Source organism: Hylobates moloch, unplaced genomic scaffold, assembly GCF_009828535.3.
Source record: "Hylobates moloch isolate HMO894 unplaced genomic scaffold, HMol_V3 SCAFFOLD_1, whole genome shotgun sequence".
NCBI classification, from domain to species: domain Eukaryota; kingdom Metazoa; phylum Chordata; class Mammalia; order Primates; family Hylobatidae; genus Hylobates; species Hylobates moloch.
The window spans coordinates 142,832,658-142,857,962 of NW_026652276.1; the positions used below are offsets into that span (position 1 = coordinate 142,832,658).

The 25,305-nt window shown below is 40.2% G+C and overlaps 2 protein-coding genes across 7 annotated transcripts; one reads left to right on the forward strand and one right to left on the reverse strand.

Annotated features, from left to right (window-relative positions):
• Nucleotides 1-274: 274 nt before the first annotated feature.
• Nucleotides 275-11,789, reverse strand: CBX3 (chromobox 3). 3 transcript variants are annotated; one of them, XM_032758980.2, is made up of 6 exons: nt 11,648-11,783; nt 10,215-10,267; nt 6,750-6,892; nt 5,045-5,207; nt 1,867-1,961; nt 275-1,533 (listed from the first exon to the last, which is right to left on the reverse strand). In XM_032758980.2, the coding sequence occupies exons 2-6, from the start codon at nt 10,236-10,238 to the stop codon at nt 1,407-1,409; spliced, it is 552 nt and encodes a 183-aa protein (XP_032614871.1). In that variant the 5' UTR covers nt 10,239-10,267; nt 11,648-11,783; the 3' UTR covers nt 275-1,406. The 3 variants fall into 3 exon arrangements, with proteins under 3 accessions (XP_032614871.1, XP_032614863.1, XP_032614881.1); XM_032758972.2 differs by lacking the exon at nt 11,648-11,783 and adding an exon at nt 11,385-11,509; XM_032758990.2 differs by lacking the exon at nt 10,215-10,267 and having other exon boundaries at nt 11,648-11,789.
• Nucleotides 11,790-12,240: 451 nt separating this feature from the next.
• On the forward strand, nt 12,241-23,086 carry HNRNPA2B1 (heterogeneous nuclear ribonucleoprotein A2/B1). Of its 4 annotated transcripts, XR_004370850.2 has the most exons (13): nt 12,241-12,635; nt 15,358-15,393; nt 15,492-15,602; nt 15,761-15,907; nt 16,206-16,416; nt 16,563-16,664; nt 16,740-16,820; nt 17,318-17,380; nt 19,521-19,640; nt 19,842-19,964; nt 20,634-20,716; nt 22,084-22,217; nt 22,751-23,086. XR_004370850.2 is itself a non-coding variant. In XM_032759015.2 (12 exons), the coding sequence occupies exons 1-11, from the start codon at nt 12,630-12,632 to the stop codon at nt 20,693-20,695; spliced, it is 1,062 nt and encodes a 353-aa protein (XP_032614906.1). In that variant the 5' UTR covers nt 12,241-12,629; the 3' UTR covers nt 20,696-20,716; nt 20,873-21,368. The 4 variants fall into 4 exon arrangements, 3 of the variants coding, with proteins under 3 accessions (XP_032614906.1, XP_058302263.1, XP_032614920.1); XM_032759015.2 differs by lacking the exons at nt 22,084-22,217; nt 22,751-23,086 and adding an exon at nt 20,873-21,368; XM_058446280.1 differs by lacking the exons at nt 19,521-19,640; nt 22,084-22,217; nt 22,751-23,086 and adding an exon at nt 20,873-21,368.
• The last annotated feature ends 2,219 nt before the right edge of the window (nt 23,087-25,305 follow it).

Below are 25,305 nucleotides of genomic sequence, written 5' to 3' on the forward strand. Positions count from 1 at the left end.
TTTAGAAGACCGTTACAACAAACCAGATTTTAAAACCTCATTTTAATAAGACAATTGCCCTTAGGGATCACATGAAACTTTTATCTCCCAACTGTGGAAACATTCCTGTGGAAATACATATTCAAGTTCAAAACTCGTAACCTCAAAAGATCTAGGATATGTACTCTAATGCCTTACTGGTATCATCTAACTTATAAACAAAGACAATCCAATGAGTGTGGGCATTTCTATTTCTACTGTAAAGGCATATCAAATAAAGAAAAAAGTCTAATAATTGGATAAAGGAATATAAAACTATTTATTAACCACTGTTCACCAGTATTTACAATAAAGTAAACAATATACAGTTGGATAACATTCTGATTACTACAAAGTTGTTCTTCCTGGCTTTTGCTGAACCAGTAAAGCAAACTGAAGATTGAGCCTACATGTAAGGAATGAATTGGGGTAAAGAAAAAACATGCAGGTCAATGTTAGATTACAAAAGGTTGTTCACACATTTATGACAGCAGGTCCGTAAACTGCCAACATCTCTAACCATCTGATTAGGTTTCTATGAGCCAGGTCTTACACATTCCATTCATCATGACCTTTTAGTCAATGTAGCAACAGGGATTTCAACATTTTGCTAACGAATGGCCCACTAGGGAAATTTTTAAATGTTCATTTAACTTAGTTTTGTTTAGCTAGTTAAAACACACTGGCATTTGTCTAGTTTCCTCATCTGGATGAAGAACTCTGCTGTGATGGCAGCGATAAAACTTTTCCTTTTAGGAATTTTGCAAATAAACCACTGCAATTATAGATGCTTTAAAATTATCCAATTTAAATAGTCCTATTTAGAATTGCTTATTTCACTTCAAATGTATGGCTTCAGGAAAATTTTCAATTTAACTTGAAGTGATTATCTCTTATTTTGCTCGAAATAATGACATCTCAGAAACATGGGTTTACCTGTGATGTTTTGTTTGGGTGAATGCTTAAAAACAAAAAAAATTTACATATGCATTTTATGGATACACACACACACACACAAAAACATGTAAAAAGTCTAGAATGGTCCTTAGGCTTATGAGAACACAAGTTTTGATTGAGTAATGACTATGGACATTTCCCCCAACATTTAGAAAAGCTGTTCTTTAATGAAGAGGAAATAATATACCATGGCATCAAATGTTCTTTTCTGATAAAGGAAGCAACTACAGAAAGCTTTTATTTATTTGTTCAAAGTAACCAGTGCTATGGATGCAAAAAAACCCCCAACAACTCTTCCAACGCTACTTTCAAAACAAACATATCAAACTTGATTTTCATTAGGATGTAGTTATTTCGTCACACTAGTAAATCAAAATCCAAGACCCAAATTTTATATATATATATAAATATATATAAAAAAATGTGAACAATTATTGAGCTTCATCTTCTGGACAAGAATGCCAAGTTAGTCTCTCTTCATAAAAAGCAATTACAATTTGAGGACACTTCATATTTGCCTCTTTTGCCAGAACCAAGTCTGCCTCATCTGAATCTTTCCTGTTTTAAGAAAAAGAAAAATTCAGTTACAAGTCTAAGTTGTTCATGTCAACTGACAGCCATTCATTTAAGAAATAATAGTCCAAACAAAAGGTATTGAAGTGCTCCAGGAGGGTTATATGTTACTTGTTGCTATGTTCTAATAAACTTTATTTTCAAAACAGGCCACAGTTTGCTGACCCTTGCTTTAAAACACTACTAGTAAAAGTAACCAGAATCATCCTCTCAGCAGATAGTTTTTCCCTACCTAATGACGAAAACCATTTCACAAATTAAAAAAAAAAAAAAAAAGGCTACTCTTACTTTCAAATGTAACAATCCCTGCATACTCACCATTTCATGAGAAACATCAATTCTCCACTGCTGTCTGTGGCACCAATTATTCTTTCAGGATCAAGACCTCTGGCAAATCCTCTTGGTTTGTCAGCCTGTTTAGAAGACATTTTTTCATACAGCAAACTCAGAGTATTAAATTTTTTTCATGGCGTATTTTAAATAAAAATGTTCCAGTAGTGAGACGGAAATGACTAGGGCAAGAACTCATATTTGGTAATTAAAAACATCTGATTTCCATTAACTTCACAAGCAGAAAACCAACCTTAGTTTGATACTCAACGTAGAATACTTAAAATTTCCGAAAACATTCAGAATAAAAAGTCAAGAAAATTACTGCGTTCAAGGACACCAAAGTCAGAGTTGTGTGGGCATACAGAAAAACTAACCTCTTTATTTCTGGTAATAATAAAGTCTTGAAAGTTAATATATTTCAAATTACTTCCAGGAATTAGTCTGAATTACTGATACATTTTACAAGCATAAACAAAATACAAACAGTAAGAAATATTAAAAATGTTAAAGCTCATACCAACTATCTATAATCATTCTAAATGATAGGAAATGTTAGAACAAACTTGTCCAACCTGTGGCCCAGGATGGCTTTGAAGGAGGCCGAACACAAATTTGTAAACTTTCTTAAAACATTGAAAGTTTCTTTCTTGCGATTTTTTTTTTTTTTTAAAGCTCATCAGCTATGGTTGGTGTTAAGTCTATTTTATGTGTAGCCCTAGACAATTCTCCTAATGTGGCCCAGGGCCGCCAAAAGATTGGACACCCTGCATTAGAAAGTACTTAATATAAACCAGTGGCTCTCAAAATGTGGTCTACGGATTCACTGGGGATTCCAGAGTCCTTTTTGGGAGGGGGTTGTGTAAGGCCCCCTTTTTTCATCTATTTGTGACTTTGGATTGTCTTCATATACCTCCACCAAAACGATACACCACAGCAATCAAATGTGTTTAAGTAAAATTGCCTTAAGACACACGTTGAAGATCTGTAAAATGTAAAAAGGTACTCAACTTTTTTAGAAAAGTCATTTTAGAAATTTATTTTAATTTCTACTATGTTAGTATTGATAGTTATAACCCATATAAACAAAAGCTCTCTGGGGATCCTCAATAATTTTTTTAGAGTATAAAGAGGCCTTGAGACCAAAAAAAGTTTGAGAACCAATGATATCAATAAATCCTTTATTCCTGTAAGAGTTTTACATCAATGTCACAGGCTGTGGAGTCACACTGCCTGGGTGAGAATGATGGACCTATCCCACTTACGAGCTGTGTGGCTTTGGGCAAGTTAATTAACCTCTTTGTGATTTAGGTTAATAAAACAGAATTTTAGTATCTACTGCATAGATATTTCACAGCACATTAAAAGCAAATGATTTGGCACACAGTATGGCACATGCTAAGGCTCAATAAGTATTGTTAAAGTTGTGCCTGATTTATTTATTAATAATTTTTTGAGACAAGATCTTGCTTGGTTGCCTTGGTCAAAGTGCACTGGCATGATCACAGCCCACTGCACCTTGAACTCCCAGGCTCAAGCAATCCTTCTGCCTCAGCCTCCCAAGTAGCTGAGACTACAGGAGGTGTCCACCACGTCTTGCTGATTCTTTTTTTTTCTTTGTAGAGATGGGGTCTCACTATGTTGCCCAAACTGGCCTCCAACTCCTGGGCTCAAGCGATGTTCCTGCTTTGGTTTCCCAAGGTGCTGGGATTATAGGCGCAAGCCACCGTGCCTGGCCAAAACTACTGCTGTTGAGCATGTGATTTATTTTCAAAACCAAATTTGTAGTCAATCTCTTTATTTCTTCATCTGTAAAATAGTGATTATACCTATGACCTTATACAGAGTTGTCTTGAAGGTTGTACTTCTTGCTTCTAGTTAAATGATCAAGTTTTGAATCATGTTTAGTGCCTGAGCCTAGAACCTAATTTAGCACCAAGATGTTTCCCCAAATTGCCACACTAGGTCAGTACGCAAGACAAGTATAATCTGTTTTAGAGGGTGTAAGAAAGAAGTTACCTCATTTGCCTGACGCCACAGAGACGTAAGTAAAGCAAAGACTAGACCAAAACACATGTATATAGTGAATGAACTGAATGTCTCAATTCAAGCCAAGAAAAGTGTATAACTATTATCAAAGATTATAGACTTCAAAATCAAGGTATTGTATGGCAATACAAAGATGACATGCAAGTACTTTTTGGTGGTCAATGCCATTGATGGACTATAATCAGAAAGTTCTATTTGCGTTGTTCTTACTATAGTGCAAAGGCTTTCAATAATCCAATCTTAGTATTGTTTGTACTTAAGGTTGCTAGCCTTGGATCACAGGTAATTGGTCTGATCAGGGATCAAATCCACGAAACTAAGAAAAACTGCACTAGCACAATCTAAGTGGCATAAGCACTTACTGCACATTTACACAAAGTAGGCTAAACCACGCCCATCCTTACTGTCCTAAGTATTAAAATATTTAAAATACGATTAAAAGACCTTTTATAAAAGTATCTGAATTTTAAAAAAGCAAGCCGTCAAAGCTGGGCTTGGTGTGGTGGCTCATGCCTGTAATCCCAGCACTCTGGGAGGCCAAGGCGGGTGGATCACCTGATGTCAGGAGTTTGAGATCAGTCTGGCCAACATGGTGAAACCCTGTGTCTACTAAATATACAAAAATCAGCTGGGCCTGGTGGCGCACACTTGTAATCCCAGCTACTCTGGAGGCGGAGGTTGCAGTGAGCCTCTGCATCACTGCACTCCAGCCTGGGTGACAGAGGGGACTCTGTCTCCAAAAAAAAAAAAAAAAAAAAAAGCCATGGTGGCTCACTCCTGCAATCCCAACACTTTGGGAGGCCGAGGTGGGAGGATCACAAGGTCAGGAGTTCAAGACCAGCCTGGCCAACATGGCAAAACCCCATCTCTACTAAAAGTACCAAAATTAGCCGGGCATGGTGGTGGGCGCCTATAATCCCAGCTACTTGGGAGGCTCAGGCAGGAGAATCGTTTGAACCCAGGAGGCGGCAGTTGCAGCGAGCCAAGATCATGCCATTGCACTCCAGCCTGGGTGACACGAGCAAGACTCCATCTCTAAAAAACAAACAAACAAAAAGAAATCAAGCCATCAACCTTTTACAAAAGGACAAGCTGGTGGGCAATATTTTACACTTACAGCATCTCTTTTCTTCTTTGATTTGCTGTCATCAGATTCACTGTCAGATAAAGATTTTCTTTTTGTACCATCTTTTTCTTTGCCAGCTTTCTGAGAGTTAAGAAACGCTTCAATCAATTCTGGACAATCTAAATTTTCTTCAGGTTCCCAAGTATTGTCAGCACTGTGTTTAAAAAAAAAGAAAAAAAAAAGTTGATTGAATTAAGTATGATTCATCACCATTATCCATTTTAATAGACACCTGGGGGAATAAAAAGTCCTCTGTACTGCAGATACTAATCATTTCCTCCTTCCCTACATTATCCCACCCCCCAGCCTGCCTCCGCCAGAGACAGGGTCTTGCTTTGTCGCCCAGGCGAGAGTGCAGTAGTGGAATCATAGCTCACTGAAGATTCCAACTCCCGGCTCAAGGGATCCTCCACCTCAGCCCAAGTAGCTGGGACTACAGGCATGCACCACCATGCCCAGCTAACTTAAAACACACACACTTCCTGGCCAACATGGTGAAACCCAGTCTCTGCTAAAATACAAAAATTAGCCGGGCATAGTGGCAGGCGCCCGCAGTCCCAGCTACTCGGGAGGCTGAGGCAGGAAAATCGCCTGAACTCGGAAGGCAGAGGTTGCAGTGAGCTGAGATCATGCCACTGCACTCCAGCCTGGGCAACGGGGAGACTCCATCTCAAAAAAAAAAAAAAAAAAAGTCTTCTACATTACCTATTACACTGCACATGGCAAATGCAGTATAATCATGCTAGTGGCCTTAAGTTTTGGGAGAAGAGGGAGCAGCCCATTCATTTCCTAGTGTTTTGATGGGTAAAAGTAATTTTTCATGTTTCATGGGCTTAATAAAGTATGGACTTATGACACATACTTAATTTCAACTAAGAATACTGAAGAATGAAACAGGCAAATGTAAATCTCCCATTTAACTCAAAATTCCTAAACTGCTATGAATTAAATGTGACGAGCAGGGGAAGGAGATAACAGATATGTGAAGCCCAATCATTCGACTATCATATGCTCCATCACCAGCATGCTCAGGAAATTGATCTCTACCTATCCATTTTTAATTGTCACTGCCTATGGAGCTTTGTGGTGTAAGGGGGAAGAATCAAAGCAGATAAGCACAACGAACAGCAAGCGTTAAAGTATGTAATTGTTGCATGTTCAAGTTATTCACATTTTGTGAATAGCATTATCAAGAATAATGAGAGCAATCCATACCAAAGAACACAAGGAACCAGAGAGCTTAAAACATGCCCAGGCACTACTTCTTAGGTATTACGATATAATAAACCTAGTATAAAACCTAGATTATATGTAATCCTGTATGAGACCCACTAGTCTATATCGTAAAGCTTCAATGTTTTTAGTACCCTCTGTGTGAAGGAAAATAAGGCAGATTAGTCTAATTAGTATAATATCTAACCACATTAAAATATATTACATAGTAAACTACACTCCATAATTTTATAAATTTGACTCCCCAGGGTAATAAACTAGTCTCTAGTCTGCTCAGCTTCGACTGTACAATAAAGTCTTGGTTCTTTTTAAATAGTCCTCAAATAAGACACCTAAAATTCAAGGTGTCTTTATATTTAAAGACACCTATGGAAAAGCAGGTAAAAGAGCCAGGTTAAAAACCAATTCTAAAACCACTTAGCTGCAGTTAAACATATAGTAAAGATGCACTAAAGTTTCTTACTCTGTAAATCCCTTCCACTTCAGGAAATATTCTACTTTCCCATTCACTACACGTCGATCTAGTACTTTTTCCACCACAAATTCTTCAGGCTCTGCCTCTTCAACTTTTTTACTCTTTCCATTCTGTTTTTTTCCCATTTTTTGCTAAAATAAAACAAAAGAGAAGTTAAGAAATATTCTTCTTGAATTTTGAGCACATTTTCAAGGCTCAATTGCTTATATTATTATCACATTCGACATAAATTTTTACTTCAATATCCCAGGGCAGACACCTTCTGGAAAGATTAAAAGTCAACAGACAATAAAATAAAAGAATGCTTTATCTTGTTGATTTAGCTCAAACTTACGACCCACCACCAAAATAATACAATAAAAAACACTATCTGGAAACAGTTATTTTTTTCCAGTCTTTTTTTTTTTTTTGAGACAGGGTCTCACTCTGTCGCCCAGGCTGGAGTGCAATGGCGCGATCTCAGCTCACTGCACCCTCCGCCTCCCCCGGTTCAAGCAGTTCTCATGCCTCAGCCTCCAGAGTAGCTGGGATTACAGGCGGATGCCACCATGCCGGGCTAATTTTTTTTGTATTTTATTAGAAACGGGGTTTCACCATGTTAACCAGGCTGGTCTCAAACTCCTGACCTCAAGTGATTCACCAGCCTCGGCCTCCCAAAGTGCTGGCATTACAGGCGTGAGCCACTGCGCCCAGCCCTGTAGTCTTAAAAGACCAAGTTTACTAGTTTTCACTCATTTTAACAACACAGCCACAAACAACTATGCAGGAAGTACTTAAAGGATGATACAGAGAAGAAAGTAGTAGTGACAGGTCTTAGGTGAACCTATGACAGACTTTGTAGCCACCCCCAGATGGTAAGAGCCCCCCTTTCTCAAATATTAATATCAAAAGCGTCAATGATACAGAGAAAAGATATATGCAGAATGAAAACATGGTTCAAAATCCTGATACCAACTGCAGGGTCAACTATGGAGACCACTAGGAGGTTCAATTAAAGGACAAGATTGTTTTTCCATAATCTCTGTAGATATTTCCTACCACTTAGAAGAAACCTATAAAGCTGTCACTTCAAGAGGCCAAAATGGCAAATTTATTTTAATTCCCTAAGGTGAAAAAAATCCTTCCTTCCTGGTTTCTCAAGAAAGTCTATACTGGTAGCCAAATTCACTTTAAACAGGCATTTTTTTGGTACGACACTATTTAAGAGAAGCAGGAAACCAACCTGAACCAGCTCTTTCCAATGCCTCAAAATTTGCTATGAGAGGATTAAAAATGGGGAAAATTTTTGAGAGGATTAAAAATAGGGGAAAAAAACCCTGAAATGGTTAATCAGAAGATCCTATGGGCTGAGAAGGAATCCATCTTAACATTTCATCTTAAAGCAAATGCTATTGCCGGGCAAGGTGGCTCATGCCTGTAATCCCAGCACTTTGTAAGGCTGAGGTGGGCAGATCACCTGAGGTCGGGAGTTCGAGACCAGCCTGACCAACATGGAGAAACCCTGTTTCTACTAAAAATACAAAATTAGCCAGGCATGGTGGTGCATGCTTGTAATCCCAGCTACTTGGGAAGCTGAGGCAGGAGAACTGCTTGAACCCAGGAGGCTGAAGTTGCAGTGAGCCAAGATCACACCATTACACTCTAGGCTGGACAACAAGAGCAAAACTGTCTCAAAAAAACAAACACAAAAACAAAAAACCCAAATACTATTTAAAAAAGATAAACCTTAATTGCCCAGTCATTAAAGCCATCCCACGAGTAAAGCAGCAAGCATCAAAAAGTTAACACCACCACCTCAAGGCTACAAAAGGACATTTCAAGCTATGCAGGCATATGAAGCGTGCAGTCACATATTTAAGAAAGGCCTCAAGACTGCAAAAGGACATTTCAAGCTGTGCAAGCATATAGGTAACACACACACACACACACACACACACACACACACACACACACACAAAATCCCCTGGAATACAAAAACATGCAGCAAACACCTGACGTTTTTGGATACCATTTCTAAGTCAGGTGTTATGATTCTCATTAGTCAAGATACTTGAGTACTGGGCCCAAATAGCTTTCTGCCACTGTACGGTACAAGAAGGCAGGAATAATGGTGGGAGGAGCAAAGACAAACTGGAATAGACAGAAGTGTATTAGATACCTATACTACATGAAAAAACAGCTACTGCCACAAAGGGAGAAGGCTAACAAAGAGAAAGTCAAAAAGAAATACAGAAAATGAAAAGGATACACACTAAGGTTTACCAAAAAAAAAAAAAAAAAGGCAGACAAAATGCCATACAGTATTTATGCACTACTATGGCATTCATAAGCTAGTTTCAAGTGCTCACCATTTTCTTTTATAGTATATGTTTGGCTTAACCCAGCACTTTTTTCCAAAGGTGGATTTGAGTCAAAATAAATTTCCCATTTATTTAAGTGAAATTACAGCACACATCTCTCACAACACTAATGAATTTTTAAAATGGAAAGTTAAAAACTTTTAAAGTGGCCAACCTGTGATCCTTCACAAAATAAACTAAATACAGTAACAGACCCCAAAGACTATCAATTGCGTGCAAAAACAACTTCTGTTTTCCAGGATATCTGACTTAATGCAGAATCTAATGATGGCACAAATTAAAAATCACCAACGTGCCTTTTTAGTGTGAAACCCAGAGAGAGCATATACAGGCCAAAAACAAATGCTCTACTTTACCTAGGAGACATTGACATTCGCCTTTACATGCTTAAGATTAATGCAATATGTTCAATATTGTGAAAACTGTAACTTTGAATTTCATGATTTTTATGTGAATATTCCAGGGTTTAAAAAAACTTGTAACATGACACGGCTGAATAAGATACAGAAAATCTAGCCTTTTCTCCCTTCTGGCTCATATTTGCGATTTCGATCATTTTGTTTAAAAAACAAAACACTGCAATGAATTAAATTTAATATTCTTCCATATTTTAAAGTTAAAACAAGACAAAGTGACCAAAGTAATTTGAAAGATTCAATGACTTTTCCTCCAACCTAGGTGCACAAGGTACCTTGTTCTTTAAATTGGGCTTTAATGAAAATACTTCTCCAGAATTCTGGGGATTTCAGAAAAATTATGCCAACCAACAAGGGCTTTACCATTTTATGTTAACATTTTTCAACGTTGCAAAAATGTGTGTATTTCTATTTGAAGATAAATATCCTCAGCAAAATCCACATTGCACTGTCCTTCAAAGACTAGCCTTCTTTAAACTAGTTAAGACACTATTAAGCCAAGTCAGTATCTCCATGTAATGAATTCGTTTTGCTTTTAATTTTCCCCTATAATTTAAACCGGGAGAACTGGGAAATACGTGGATGTAAATTTCTCAACCACAGAGATGCAAAGTTACACTGTGGGGGAAAAAAACTTGAGTTAAATCCTTATATACTTTAGGTTTTCATTAACTTACCAATGTAGTTTTATTGGAGGCCATTTTTTTATTGCAGACTTGAAGAGCTTTTACTAGAAAAATGCATGACAGTTAAGATAAGTTTGCACGACACAAAAAAGGTAACTAAATACAAGTTCTGTTTGGATTCCAACCCCCAAGTAGGGAGCGCACATTTCAAACGTGAATACAAATCCAGAGTAGATCTGCCCTCCTACCTACATTGCTTATGATGCACATCAAGTACGTGTCCTAACCATGTGAGTCTAGAAAGACTTTACTGGGCATCTTGGTACCTAAAACAGCTTCACATGGCTTAAAATAGGGGACAAATGTCTTTTCCAATCTAAATCCCATTTATAGTAAAGTCCATGTTCCATCTTTAAAGGACAATCCTTTCGGTTTAAAACCAGGCACAATTACCCAAACAACTCACAACGGTAAACCACTGTGAATCTTCCCTGTTCTGCAATCCTAACTTGGTTTCTGCTCAGAAACCTTCCCTCTTTCCAATCCGTAGTTAAATAACAAAAGGAAAAAACTTAAGATGCTTCAACCCCGTTTCGTGACACTTTGAAAAAAAGAATCACCTCTTGCATACACCCGCTCCCGACCCCCGCCGCTGGAGCCCCGTGTCCCGAGGCCTAAGCGCGGGTGCCCGCCCCCACCCGAGAGCGCGGGCCTCGTGGCCAGCGCATCCGCGGGGAGAAACAAAGGCCGCGGCACGGGGGCTCAAGGGCACTGCGCCACACCGCACGCGCCTACCCCCGCAGCCTCGGGACAGCGGGCCGCGCGCCGCCAGGCCTCGCGGACGCAGGACCACGCGCCGCCCTCCCGGAGGCCCAAGTCTCGACCCAGCCTCGCGTGGCGGCTGGGGGAGGGGGCGCCTCCGCCGGAACGCGGGTGGGGGAGGGGAAGGGAAAATGCGCTTTGTCTCGAAATGGGGCGACCGTCGCCACAGCTCCCTACCCCCTCGAGGGCAGAGCACTCTACCCACTAACTGCCGGCGCTGACCCCGCGCCAGGCCAGCCGCGAGGCCACCGCCCGACCCTCCACTCCTTCCCGCAGCTCCCGGCGCGGGGTCCGGCGAGCAAGGGTGGGGAGGGGAGAGGAGAACCGGGCCCCCGGGACGCGTGTGGCAACTGAGCCACCACCAGCGAGCGAGAGCTAGAGAGAAGGAAAGCCACCGACTTCACCGCCTCCGAGCTGCTCCGGGTCGCGGGTCTGCAGCGTCTCCGGCCCTGCGCGCCTACAGCTCGAGCCACATCCGAAGGGGGAGGGAGCCGAGAACTGCGCGCGGGGCCGCCGAGGGGAGGGGTGGCACCGCCCACGCCGGGCGGCCACGAAGGGCGGGGCAGCGGGCGCGCGCCCGGCGGGGGGGAGGGGCCGCGCGCCGCGCCCGCTGGGAATTGGGGCCCTAGGGGGAGGGCGGCAGCGACGACCCCAGCACTTACCGTTCGCGGCGTGGAGCCCAATGGTCCCCAAAGGGAGGAAGGGGGAGGCGGGGCGAGGACGGTGACCGGAGTCTCCTCAGCGGTGGCTTTTCTGCTTGGCAGCCTCAGCGGCTGGCGCCAAAACCGGACTCCGCCCACTTCCTCGCCCCTGCGGTGCGAGGCTGCGGAATCCTCCAGACGCTGGGGGAGAGGGAGTTGGGAGCTTAAAAACTAGTAGCCCTTTGGGACCACTTTCAGCAGAGAACTCTCCTGTACACCAGGGGTCAGCTCCATAGACGCGGGCCAGGGTTAGGTCATTGCGGCCTGAACAATAATTTGACTAGAAGTTGATTCGGGTGTTTCCGGAAGGGGCCGAGTCAATCCGCCGAGTTGGGGCACAGAAAACGAAAAGGGAAGGCCACTAAGATTTTTCTGGTGGGGGTTATCATAGGCGTAACTGCAGGGACCACCTCCCGGGTTGAGGGGGCTGGATCTCCGGGCTGCGGATTAAGCTCCTCCCGTCGGCGTTAATTTCAAACTGCGCGACCGTTTCTCACCTGCCTTGCGCCAAGGCGGGGGGCGGGACCGTATTCCGAGAGGTAGTAACACGCAAGACTCGAGCCTTCCGCAATTCACTGAGCGCATTTACGGAAGTAACGTCGGGTACTGTCGCTGGCCGCAAGGGAGGGAGGAGTACGCATTTGACGTAAGGGGGGCGTAGAGCCTTCCCGCCATTGGCGGCGGTTAGGACGTTTACGCGACGGCCTGACGTAGAGGAAGACGCGTTAGTGGGGGGGAAGGTTCTAGAAAAGCGGCGGCAGCGGCTGTAGCGGCAGTAGCAGCAGCGCCGGGTCCCGTGCGGAGGTGCTCCTCGCAGTGTTGTTTCTCGAGCAGCGGCAGTTCTCACTACAGCGCCAGGACGAGTCCGGTTCGTGTTCGTCCGCGGAGATCTCTCTCATCTCGCTCGGCTGCGGGAAATCGGGCTGAAGCGACTGAGTCCGCGATGGAGGTAACGGGTTTGAAATCAATGAGTTATTGGAAAGGGCATGGCGAGGCCGTTGGCGCCTCAGTGGAAGTCGGCCAGCCGCCTCCGTGGGAGAGCGGCAGGAAATGGGACCGGTTCAGTAGCAGTGGTGCTTGAGGTTTATGAACGGGGTCTTGGCCGGAGGCCTGAGCGTACAAACAGCTTCCCCACCCTCAGCCTCTCGGCGCCATTTCCCTTCACTGGGGGTGGGGGATGGGGAGCTTTCACATGGCGGACGCTGCCCCGCTGGAGTGAAAGTGGGGCGCGGAGGCGGGAATTCTTATTCCCTTTCTAAAGCACGCTGTTTCGGGGGCCACGGCGTCTCCGCGGCGAGCGTTTCGGCGGGCAGCGGGTCCTCGTGAGCGAGGCTGCGGAGCTTCCCCTCCCCCTCTTTCCCGGGAACCGGATTTGGCGGCCGCCATTTTCATGGCTCGCCTTCCTCTCAGCGTTTCCCTTATAACTCTTTTACTCTCCTAGTGTGTTTCCTCTATCAAGGTATAGAAGTGGTTAACTATTTTTCTTTTTTCTCGGGCTGTTTTCATATCGTTTCGAGGTGGATTTGGAGTGTTTTGTGAGCTTGGATCTTTAGAGTCCTGCGCACCTCATTAAAGGCGCTCAGCCTTCCCCTCGATGAAATGGCGCCATTGCGTTCGGAAGCCACACCGAAGAGCGGGGCGGGGGGGTGCTCCGGGTTTGCGGGCCCGGTTTCAGAGAAGATATCACCACAGGGCGTCGGGCCTTGTTCAGTGCGAGCCATAGGACAAAGAAACCATTTTATATTTTTCCTTTTTTTTCCTTTGAGTAACGGTTTTATCTGGGTCTGCAGTCACTAAAACGGCAGATGAAACGCAGCAAAATAAACAAATTGGAAGCCATTGGCCACGAGGGGCAGGGACGAAGGTGGTTTTCTGGGCGGGGGAGGGATATTCGCGTCAGAATCCTTTACTGTTCTTAAGGATTCCGTTTAAGTTGTAGAGCTCACTTATTTTAAGTAATGTTTTTACTGAGAAGTTTAATCCTTACGGGACAGATCCATGGACCTTTATAGATGATTAGTTAGAAATTACGAGGACAGTGAAATAACGATTTTGTCCTTCGTTGTACTTCGATTAAAACATGGCTTCAGAGGCTCCTTCCTGTAATGCGTGTGGATTGATGTGCAGAATTGTTTTGGGCCTGGGCCGCTCTGTATTTGAACTTTGTTACTTTTCTCATTTTGTTTGCAATCTTGGTTGAACATTACATTGATAAGCATAAGGTCTCAAGCGAAGGGGGTCTACCTGGTTATTTTCTTTGACCCTAAGCACGTTTATAAAATAACATTGTTTAAAATCGATAGTGGACATCGGGTAAGTTTGGAAAAATTGTGAGGTAAGTAATGAGTTTTTGCTTTTTGTTAGTGATTTGTAAGACTTGTTATAATTGTACATTATCTGTAATCTTATTTAGAGAAACCTATGTGCTGACGACAATTAATAAAAACTAGCTGAAAAAATGAAAATATCTATCTTGACAAGTAACCATTTCAAAAGACTGCTTTGTGTCTCATAGGGGCTAGTTTGATCATTTCAGTTATTTTTTTATTTTTATTTTTTTTTAACTTTTACGAGCCTGAAAACTACAGGAAAAAAAATGTGAACTGGCTTTTACCACTATTTTTTAGCAGTTGGGAGCATGTGAATGGAGGGAGAGCTCCGTAGAACTGGGATGAGAGCAGCAATTAGTGCTGCTTGCTAGGAACAAAAAATAATTCTTGATTGAAAATTACGTGTGACTTTTTAGCTTGCCTTATGCAGTTGTAGAAGTTGATCCTGGATATCAGTTCCTCTCGTTTGAGGTTTTTTAACCTAGTTACCTTTTAAGACAGGTTTACTTAACATTCTTAAGTGCCCAAAATACAGCTTTGTAGTACAGCCTATAAAGATTTCAGCTCTGAGGTTTTTCCTATTGATTTGGAAAACTGTGCCTGTCGCTTGCCACGTGGCCGCCAATCAAGTAAGCTTCAGCTTTCAGTAATTGTTATCTTAGAGATTATGCCACGTGAATATTTTATTTATTGTACATATGGTTAAGCTGAGTAATTCATATTCTGTATTGTCGTATATCAAATATAGACATGTCCACCAAAAATCAGCTAAACTTTTTAAGCTTCGAGTGCTGCTGGTCATAAAAATTAATTTGTCATGGTTAAAAGAGTAATTTTAAGGTTATTTCTAATGCTTTAAATATTTTCGTAACTGAGAGTCATGGAGAAACAGTATTTGTTTTAAAAAAATTTTTTTTTTTTGGCTGAGATACTTAGAATCACCACCAGAGGGAGCAATTAAGGGAAAATAAATGATACTTTTCAGATACTGAATCTTGAAATAAAAACTTTGGGTCATAAGCAACGAACCAAGAGTTATTTTCTGATGCTTAAAAATAGAAATCTGCGTTTTTAGGTTATAGGGTTGAAATTTTTGGTAAAGATTCTTTAGTAATCCTTTTGATAACCACGGTCTGCATTTGTTCATTTTTCCTTAGAAAGTTTTTTTTAATTAAGTAATAATTTGTTTAAGATAATCTAATGTTGAGTAAATTTAGAGCAAGCATTAATGACTTTGAAACTTGTGTAGATCAGCTGAGGCAATTTTTTGGTGTAACACAACTAATAATGCAGTTTAACATATGGTTTAAATTTGATGTAAGTTTTTTTTTTCCCCCCCAGAAAACTTTAGAAACTGTTCCTTTGGAGAGGAAAAAGGTACTCTGCCAGCAGGTCACCTCATATTTAAGAATTTAATTTCCTGCATACAAAGAGGAAAATGTAAATAAAAATTGAAATGGTATTTTCCTTTGCAGAGAGAAAAGGAACAGTTCCGTAAGCTCTTTATTGGTGGCTTAAGCTTTGAAACCACAGAAGAAAGTTTGAGGAACTACTACGAACAATGGGGAAAGCTTACAGACTGTGTGGTACGTAAATTACTGAATTGTTACTGGATATTAGTCTTAGCTGTATGTTAAGTGAATCATGGAGGAAATAACTATCAGCAGAGTGAAAAATTCTATTATGACTTTACTTATAAGCTATAATAAGATTAAATGCTAAAGTTTCCCCTTTGGTTTGAAAGGTAATGAGGGATCCTGCAAGCAAAAGATCAAGAGGATTTGGTTTTGTAACTTTCTCATCCATGGCTGAGGTTGATGCTGCTATGGCTGCAAGACCTCATTCAATTGATGGGAGAGTAGTTGAGCCAAAACGTGCTGTAGCAAGAGAGGTAAGCAAACCATGACTGTCTTGTGCAATTAACATGAAGAATGCTGCCCTGCTGAACGTCAGAAAGTATTTCTGAAGTTAGTTTTAACTCAAGATTTTTTCCCTTATTAAAGGTGTGTTGGGTTTCTGGACCATTTTCTTAAGCTAACTTATTTTTCAAAAGCTAGGTCCCTAAAAGCTATTTTATATCTGGTAGTTTTAAGGTGGGTACAAGCCAAGTATGATACTACGGTCGGGTGCTTTGAATCATGCTTGTGTTTTTTTCTGTCGGGATGACTTTTACCCCACCACTATTTTAGGAATCTGGAAAACCAGGGGCTCATGTAACTGTGAAGAAGCTGTTTGTTGGCGGAATTAAAGAAGATACTGAGGAACATCACCTTAGAGATTACTTTGAGGAATATGGAAAAATTGATACCATTGAGATAATTACTGATAGGCAGTCTGGAAAGAAAAGAGGCTTTGGCTTTGTTACTTTTGATGACCATGATCCTGTGGATAAAATCGTATGTAAGTGTCTAACCACAAATGTGCTCTTCTTACCATGTATTAAATTTTGTGTATGTTAATATCTGTAACTTTATTGAAAGGTAAACTTTTAAAGTTGCTTAATATTGTTGATTTAATTTAAAAGGAGTCTGAATTTTTCATTTCAGTGCAGAAATACCATACCATCAATGGTCATAATGCAGAAGTAAGAAAGGCTTTGTCTAGACAAGAAATGCAGGAAGTTCAGAGTTCTAGGAGTGGAAGAGGAGGTAATTTTAATTCTGTTTCTTCTTTATTTTTATTCATATATAAGGGCTTGCTTCTAACTGGGGCATTTATTGTAGGCAACTTCGGCTTTGGGGATTCGCGTGGTGGCGGTGGAAATTTCGGACCAGGACCAGGAAGTAACTTTAGAGGAGGATCTGGTAAGTTTCAAGTTCTACGTGTTTAAAGGATGAGTGTGCTTGTATTTTAAATATGATTAGGTTTTCATTAGTAGAATCAAGAAATCCAACCTAAATCAAAATTTTTCGTAAGGCTTCAAATAGGTTATATCCTAGCAAGCTCTTGTGATTTGGCCAGACAAGAAGTTAATAGGGTTGTATTAATAACAGTTGTATTTATCTGGATTAATAATGTAAAATGAAGTGTCAACAGGAAAGTTTTGACCCCATCGTCATTCTTATGTATAAATAGAACGGAATCTCTAAAATTAAGACTTGTTAAGAGTCCAGAATTTAGGCAGTAATGAGATTTTAATTATGTGCTTTCATGTTTTGTGAGTAAACTGGTAGCACTAGTGTGTGCTTTTCTGAGGTTCTTAACTATTGTGCTGAGGTATTAAGAGAACTGCAAAAATGAGTATTAGCAATAATGCTGAACAGTTTATAGTAAACGTAACGTTTTTTTTGGCCCCTAACAGATGGATATGGCAGTGGACGTGGATTTGGGGATGGCTATAATGGGTATGGAGGAGGACCTGGAGGTCAGTTTCCTCTACGTTTTGGTTTGTTTCTGGGACTAATACTTAACCATATCGTATATTTAGTTTTTTTATATTTTGAGAGATTTTATATTACCCTTTATAAATGGCTTGGGTGATAGTGATCCAGTTATTTCTTTTATAAGTAATTTGCCACCTTAGCTGTTACAGCCTAAGGAATAGGGTGCCATTTTAAATGAAAATGTAGAGATAACCATAGTATCTTTTCTCAAGCAAAATGATTGGATCTAGATACATTTTTGTACTATGCTTCTCTGGAAAATACAGAATATTGGATTTAACAGTAAAACGTAAGGGGGTGGTATATGTAGGAAAAGATGTGAAATATGTCTAAACCTTTAGATGGTAAGCATCCTAGAATAAGTTTCAAAAAGTATAACCTAAGGAGATTTTCCAAAATGTTTAGTGTGCTTCTGGCTGCAGATACGGTTGTGAACTACCGTTAAACATGAAGTGTGATATATTAAATATATCATTGGCGTACAGAAAAGGCTGATACTGACGGATTTTGTAATAAGGGACATTTAAAACTATGAGCTGGTAACAGACTTGATTTCTGGTGTTGCCACTCAATAGGCATGACTAAATAGTGAATCTCACTGTTCTACCTTTTATAATTAAAATTTTAGAGGAAGCTGAGTTCTTGTATTTAAGTACAAGTTAATTTGAGACTCAGCCCACAAGCTGTTTTTTTTTTTGTTGTTGTTTTTTTTTTTTTTTTAATAATGTGATTTCTTTTTTGAGACGGAGCCTTGCTCTGTCACCCAGAGTGACAGTGGTGCGTCTCTGCTCACTGCAACCTCTGCCTTCCCGGTCCAAGTGATTCTCCTGCCTCAGTCTCCTGAGTAGCTGGGATTACCGGCGTGCACCACCACACCCAGCTAATTTTTGTATTTTTGGAAGAGATGGGGTTTCCCCATGTTGGTCAGGCTGGTCTTGAACTCCTGACCTCGTGATCCGCCCACCTTGGCCTCCCAAAAGCGCTGGGATTACAGGCGTGAGCCACCATGCCCGGCCTTTTTTGGTTTTTGCAATATGTGAAAGTGTAAATTTTTGTTTATGTCCCCACTTCTATTTACAGTAGAGAACATACTGTGTGGAGTGTTGGGTCTGTTTTTTTTTTTGAGATGGGGTCTGGCTTTGTTGCTCAGACTGGAGTGCATGGTGTGATCTTGGCTTACTGCAACCTTAGCCTCAAGCCATCCTCCCACCTCAGCCTCCTGGGTAGCTGGAACTACAGGGTGCGCCACCATGACCGGCTAATTTTGTGTGTTTTTTTGTAGAGGTATGGGGATTTTGTTGTGTTGCCCTGGTTGGTCTTGAATTCCTGGGCTCAAGCAATCTGCCCGCCTCAACTTCACGTACTGTTGGAATTAACAGGTGTGAGCTGCTGCACCCGGCCAAGAACATTGTTTTGGTTTTTTGAGGGGGAGTCTCCCTCTCTCACCCAGGCTGGAGTGCAGTGGTGTGATCTCAGCTCACTGCAACCTCCGCCTCCCAGGTTCACGCCATTCTCCTGCCTCAGCCTCCCGAGTACCTAGGACTACAGGTGCCTGCCAGCATGCCCAGCTAATGTTTTGTATTTTTAGTAGAGATGGGGTTTCACCGGGTTAGCCAGGATGGTCTCAATCTCTTGACCTCTTGATCTGCCCGCCTCGGCCTCCCCAAAGTGCTGGGATTACAGGCATGAGCCACTGTGCCCACCTGAGAACATTGTTTTAAGACATGTAATTCGTAGGGAGACATAATAGAAACTTATCTTTTGGGCCAGTAGGGGGAAATGCTGTTTTACTTTCTCTCTAGTCCACACTACTACTCTAGTCTCACAATTCTTACCCACAATATACATGAAGTATTTCAAGATACTTAAGATTTTTAGTTTTGAGGGAAAGCTGTGGCATTACAGGTATTTAAGTGTGCACATGGTGTTATCCATTTGGCTGGGTAACCCGAGCCACCAAATGTTTACTAAGGATAGGTATTCGGTCCTTGAAGCTATTTTAGAGGAATTTCATTAAATATTTCACGTGCAAACTTAGAAAGCTGGAAATGGATGTGAGGAGGCAGTACAAAATGGCATTGAAAATATTAAGTGATTACTTAAAGGCTTATTTTATAATAGGTGGCAATTTTGGAGGTAGCCCCGGTTATGGAGGAGGAAGAGGAGGATATGGTGGTGGAGGACCTGGATATGGCAACCAGGGTGGGGGCTACGGAGGTGGTTATGACAACTATGGAGGAGGTAATAAATTCACCTGCAACCTTTATGTGGGAATTTGGAATTAATGTCTTTGTAACACTTGATCTTTTGTTTCAATGTTTTTCACTAGATGCCCTTAAAATTTGTGGATGAGTGTTTGCTTTTATTTGTTTTTATGGGAGCTTTGTCGTAAATCCTTGGTTTAATGTTCGTATTGTTCTGAGTATTCCAATTTTTTAATAGGAAATTATGGAAGTGGAAATTATAATGATTTTGGAAATTATAACCAGCAACCTTCTAACTACGGTCCAATGAAGAGTGGAAACTTTGGTGGTAGCAGGAACATGGGGGGACCATATGGTGGAGGTAATTTATAAACATTGAGGTTATTTAGGTTTTTGTGATTAAAGGATTAGCCTTTTGTGACTTAAAGGGAAGGTAACATACTAAGTAGTTTGTACTATGGGCAGTGCTCCATGTACAGTCTTAGTGAAAATAAATTTTGCATAAATCTCCTCAGAAGTACTCAGCAAGCAGTTACGTCATCAAATTGGGATTAGGGGTGTTGGAGGTGGGGGTGTTCAGTAGTTTATTTCTGGTGGGGGCTCATGAACAGCTAAATACAGTTGTAACCCACATTGCAAGTGGTATACATTGGAATGAGGGTCTTTGAAGTTAAATCCTTAAACCATGATTCAAACCATTGCTTAGCTTATTTTTGAGGTTTTTAGCAGGAGTAAACATTTTTCTGTGTCTTGGGCTTTTGCTGTACTTTAAAAAAAATCCCTTAGTCCAAATGAGGATGAGGGTGAAAGGACCCTTCATCTAAAAGAATAGGGTCAGCCATGAAATAAAAATGTCTATGAACCTGAGTAATTTTTCTCCCAAGTAACTCTGCTAACTGCTGCAAAGGATTAGGTAGGATCTGCTTGTTTAAAAGACTGGATGGATATAAAATAGAATCAACTGTAGTGTTAGGCTGATCATGGGAAATCAAATTAAGTTTGTTTTTTCTTGCTGTTCCAACAATTACAGGAAACTATGGTCCAGGAGGCAGTGGAGGAAGTGGGGGTTATGGTGGGAGGAGCCGATACTGAGCTTCTTCCTATTTGCCATGGGTAAGTAGCTTTTGAGTTTTACAATTATTATTATCTTGGGAGACATAGCTGCAGGAGTAAAAGCTTTTTAGGATCATGTTATCTTTCCTTAAAATCTGGTTAGATGGATAATTTCATAACCTATTTTTTTTTTACTCTTTACTTCTGTTGAAACAGGCTTCACTGTATAAATAGGAGAGGATGAGAGCCCAGAGGTAACAGAACAGCTTCAGGTTATCGAAATAACAATGTTAAGGAAACTCTTATCTCAGTCATGCATAAATATGCAGTGATATGGCAGAAGACACCAGAGCAGATGCAGAGAGCCATTTTGTGAATGGATTGGATTATTTAATAACATTACCTTACTGTGGAGGAAGGATTGTAAAAAAAAAAATGCCTTTGAGACAGTTTCTTAGCTTTTTAATTGTTGTTTCTTTCTAGTGGTCTTTGTAAGAGTGTAGAAGCATTCCTTCTTTGATAATGTTAAATTTGTAAGTTTCAGGTGACATGTGAAACCTTTTTTAAGATTTTTCTCAAAGTTTTGAAAAGCTATTAGCCAGGATCATGGTGTAATAAGACTTAACGTTTTTCCTTTAAAAAATTTAAGTGCGTGTGTAGAGTTAAGAAGCTGTTGTACATTTATGATTTAATAAAATAATTCTAAAGGAAATTGTGTAATTATAGACTTTTTATTTTAAATAAGTTAAGGAGTGGGTAGTATAATTAAGGTCCGTTGCAAAGCTGTTGTTATATTTGTATAAGATAAATGCTGGTCAGATGTAAGTGTGTTGTCTGCAATTCATCAGGATAAAATTATGTAGATAACTTAAGGGATATCTCTGCAAGGAGAAACACCTTTTTAGATCTTTTAGATGCTGCTTCTTCAATGCAAGGAAAGGAAATAACCCCAGCGAGGTACTCTTCAGGGACACAGGTCTAGTACAAGAGAACTCTTGACGGCTACTAAGTTCAGCCAGTCTTAAAAAACTGTGCTGTTTCTACAAAACTTTAACTACAGTAGTTTATAAGGATGCCAACGAAAGCTGAGGGTGTAGAGCAAAATAGTTCTAAGCTTCAGTTAAACTTCTTTAGGTAAGATCTTATTTACTTTTCCTTTCTTAATTTTCCTCCCTAAAAGATAAACTAATACTCTTAAATGGTCTTTCAGTATAGTGGTTCTTACGTAGTTTAACATAGCTGTAAATTGAGTTTAACAATTTATAAACTCAAGAGAATAATTTTTATAAACCCTGTTTTCCAATCTGTCATTTACTTAAATTATTTTGGTTGTTTTTCCCTTCTTTTCCTTCTTTTCCCACCCCCTCCCCCTCCATGTGAAGATTTGGGTGCTTAACATATCATTTTTTTCCCTGCTGGAATTTTAGCATTGATATGAACCATGGACAAGTATATTCTGCTGCCACAAAGACTAAAGTGCTTCATTTCAACAGCTGAGGCAAGCCAAGTGATCATTAATAAAGCTTTTCTTGGTTCCTTCAGTGGTGTTGGTAGTAAAATGGTAGGTAAAAGTTAGGCTGCAAGTTCAATAAATCATGAGATTTCCCATCGTTACACCCTTGTGTATTCACATTTCTTGGATCAAACATTTTGAGTGAACTAGGGGTTTTTATTAAAGACATTTGTTGTATTACTTTATGGTTGTAACTGTACATGCTTATCAGGATGAGACTGAAGGTAGGGCAAAAATGGTTGAATCTATTTTCAGATAGTAGTTCACTGAGTGAAGTGTCTTGTCTACGTTATGAAGCTTGTATGTATCCAGTACTAAATAGGTGGGTTAAATGTGGTAATTCTAGTTTAGTGCCTTACCCTGAAGAGAAAGTTGCAGGTTGGCTGTTGAAATTCATTCCTTAGATATCATCAGTTTGATTGCCCGGCTTTATTGCCTTTACAGGAATGTGATACTCAGGGCTTACTCTACTATATGCACCAGTGAGTCTTCTTTGATCCTAAGACCACCACTGAAGTTGTTTAGGTTCTTTTGGACAAACATGATAAACTTCTTCAGATACTTTTTTTTTCCTTTGGCAGGAAGGTGTCTTGCTGCAGGTAACTAATGAAGAAGTGGTCAACCACAGAGTCTTCAAGAAATAAGAAATTCTGTACCATCTGAAAGTAGTTCTTGTTGGTGCCTTCATTTAAAAAGCACTCTTTAAAACAAAAGGGAAATGTTTTCTGATAAAACAAACATTTAGTTGAGGTTCTTGATATAAAACAATTACAAAATGAGTGTTGTTTGTAAAACAGTAACATCAAATTGGCTAGAGAGATAAATGTATCATGTTTTAAATTAGGTTTTGTGAGTAGACAGATTACAATTCTATTTTAAATATAAAGTTTATAAAATAAATACTTTTTGTATCCAAATACTTGGTGTAATGTTTACACATAAAATGTGTGAATCTTGTTTCATAAACATTCGGTTGTCTAAAAGATCACCATCCCCTAAATTTTTTAAAGCAGTTTCACAAAGCTATGCATATTTTAATATTAACAGATAAATGAGAAGAGCATTGTGGACATTATTGGCTGTCCCCAATAAAATGCTGTTCATTGTGCACTGTATATTCAGCGTTTGAGTGCTCCTAAAGTTTCTGGCTTTACCTTGTATGTTTAGAAATACTGGTGGCATTTTGAAAATCATGGATTTTAAACGTTAACTGGCTGGAGTGGTCCAGATTAAGTGGCTTTGCAGAAGCACTGAGGCTTAAAATATGTACTGGGTTGTCAAATGTCAATTAGTTTTATTGTGGTTTACACTGAGTAAATGAATATCAGTGTTTTTTTAAATGTGTTTATTTGGACATTTATCTGAATTCAGAAAACCAAAAAAAAGGCCAAGTTTATTGATTGTATGATGTTTTGGTTTTGGTAATGTGAGGTATCTAACAGGTAAGTCAGACTAACAGCAGGTAACACATAGAAAGCAGCTTTCTGTTTGAAATAGCTGAGTTCATCAATTATAGACTTGTACAAATATCCCAACTTCAAGAAAATTTTGAAGGTTTAAAAATGTGTGGATGTACAAAGACGTTGAACTTTGAAATACATCAGGTTGATATGTATAACCTCAAAATAACTCCTATCCAGCAAGGTCAAGGGAATATCACACAAATAGGGGAGAATTAGGTAATTGCACAATAGACTGAAAAGAACTGATTGAAAGAGGGTTTATTGAAGCATGGGGTAATGATGGATATTCAACATAGGCTTATTTCCTGTGTGTATATATTGTGTTGAGCTGTTTTTCTTGTAGAAATTGAAGTTTAAGGTAGTTCTTGGGTTGCTTTGAGACAGTTCCCTAAATGAAGAAAGGTTGCATTTTGCCCAAGGCTTTGTTGTTGCTGTGTAACAACTTACCTCGGTACTTAGAGCAGTTTAGAGAAATAAACTTCAGCATCTATGGGTCAGCAATTGGGAGCAACTTAACTGATTCTGGGTAAAGCTCAAGGTTCCAATCACCGAAAAGTAGGATTGGGGAATTTTATATCCAGAGTGGCATACTAACAGAGCTGTAAAGTTAATGCTGGTTGTCATCTTCCCTCGGTGAGTGATTTGAGCAAGAAAAGCTGTAAAATGAACACACTGTACAAAGTAGTTGTGCCATCTTGCATCCTTTATGGTCACAGAATGTGGTGGGAGGGTTCTATTCCCTGGTACAATTACCAAGCAGGCAAGGATCATTGGGAACTGTCTTAGATGCCAGCTGTCACACTCAAGGGGGTGCCCTTAGTTTATGCAGTAGTGTGAAACCAGATTTCTCTGTATGTGTAAGGTTTTCCATGTAGCCTAATTTGGTAGATGCCAAATTGCTTGACCTAATAAATACTAGTTAGGTATCGGGAGCTAACAATGTAAGGCAACACGTCTCTTCATCACTGATGGTTGCAAAAAGGTAGAAAACACCTATCAGGACACCTGGACTGCATGTTATTTAAATTCACTTTCTTTAAGGTTTGGAACTAATATACTGAGATGTTGACAGGTCCTATATAATTTTGACATTTCCACTATTTAGTAATGCACTAACACTGGCTTGTTTCGGGGTGGTGGAGGGGAATTGGTAACAAATCAGTGAGTTGCATGGACTTATCAGAGAACAAATAGTTCAAAGACTGAGATGGGGAAAGAATTCGTTTAAAGAAGTTAATATCACAGAAAACCCTGTATACTGGTTCTGAAGCTCTGCTGAACCGAAGCCTGCCTTGAGAGACCAGGGGACTCCTAGAAATCTAGATGGTCTTTTTTTGCTTGGAGTTTACATACAACTGGCCTAAAATCTGATCACACTTGTAAAGATGCTCAAGTGAGAGTTTTAATTGGAAAAGGAGATGTCCAACCCACTTGGGTTGTCTTTATCCTTGTCTTCCTCATTCTGATTAAGACGTTAGATGTTGCAATCAAGACTGCTCAACTAGGTAGGTAATGTGGAGGGTCCTAGGCAATGGTCAGCTTTTGGGCATTAGCTTTGTAATCTAGTTGGTTTGCACTGGAAACCGAATGTGGAATTCCCTTCTGCCTTTAAAACTGGACTGCAAGAAAAGCAGTTCCAGTTTATATGCCTTGAATCCAGCATGTTAAGGTGG

What these genes read in the sequence shown, in the direction of transcription:
- CBX3 (XM_032758980.2), bottom strand. Translation starts at nt 10,238, where the DNA reads ATGGCCTCCAATAAAACTACATTG. An exon ending in CAAAGAAGAAAAGAGATGCT is followed by an intron (nt 1,962 to 5,044) that starts GTAAGTGTAAAA and finishes TCTTCTAAACAG; the next exon opens with GCTGACAAACCAAGAGGATT. An exon ending in TTGATGTTTCTCATGAAATG is followed by an intron (nt 1,534 to 1,866) that starts GTGAGTATGCAG and finishes TTCTTAAAACAG; the next exon opens with GAAAGATTCAGATGAGGCAG.
- HNRNPA2B1 (XM_032759015.2), top strand. An exon ending in TAACTTTAGAGGAGGATCTG is followed by an intron (nt 16,821 to 17,317) that starts GTAAGTTTCAAG and finishes GGCCCCTAACAG; the next exon opens with ATGGATATGGCAGTGGACGT. An exon ending in GTATGGAGGAGGACCTGGAG is followed by an intron (nt 17,381 to 19,520) that starts GTCAGTTTCCTC and finishes ATTTTATAATAG; the next exon opens with GTGGCAATTTTGGAGGTAGC.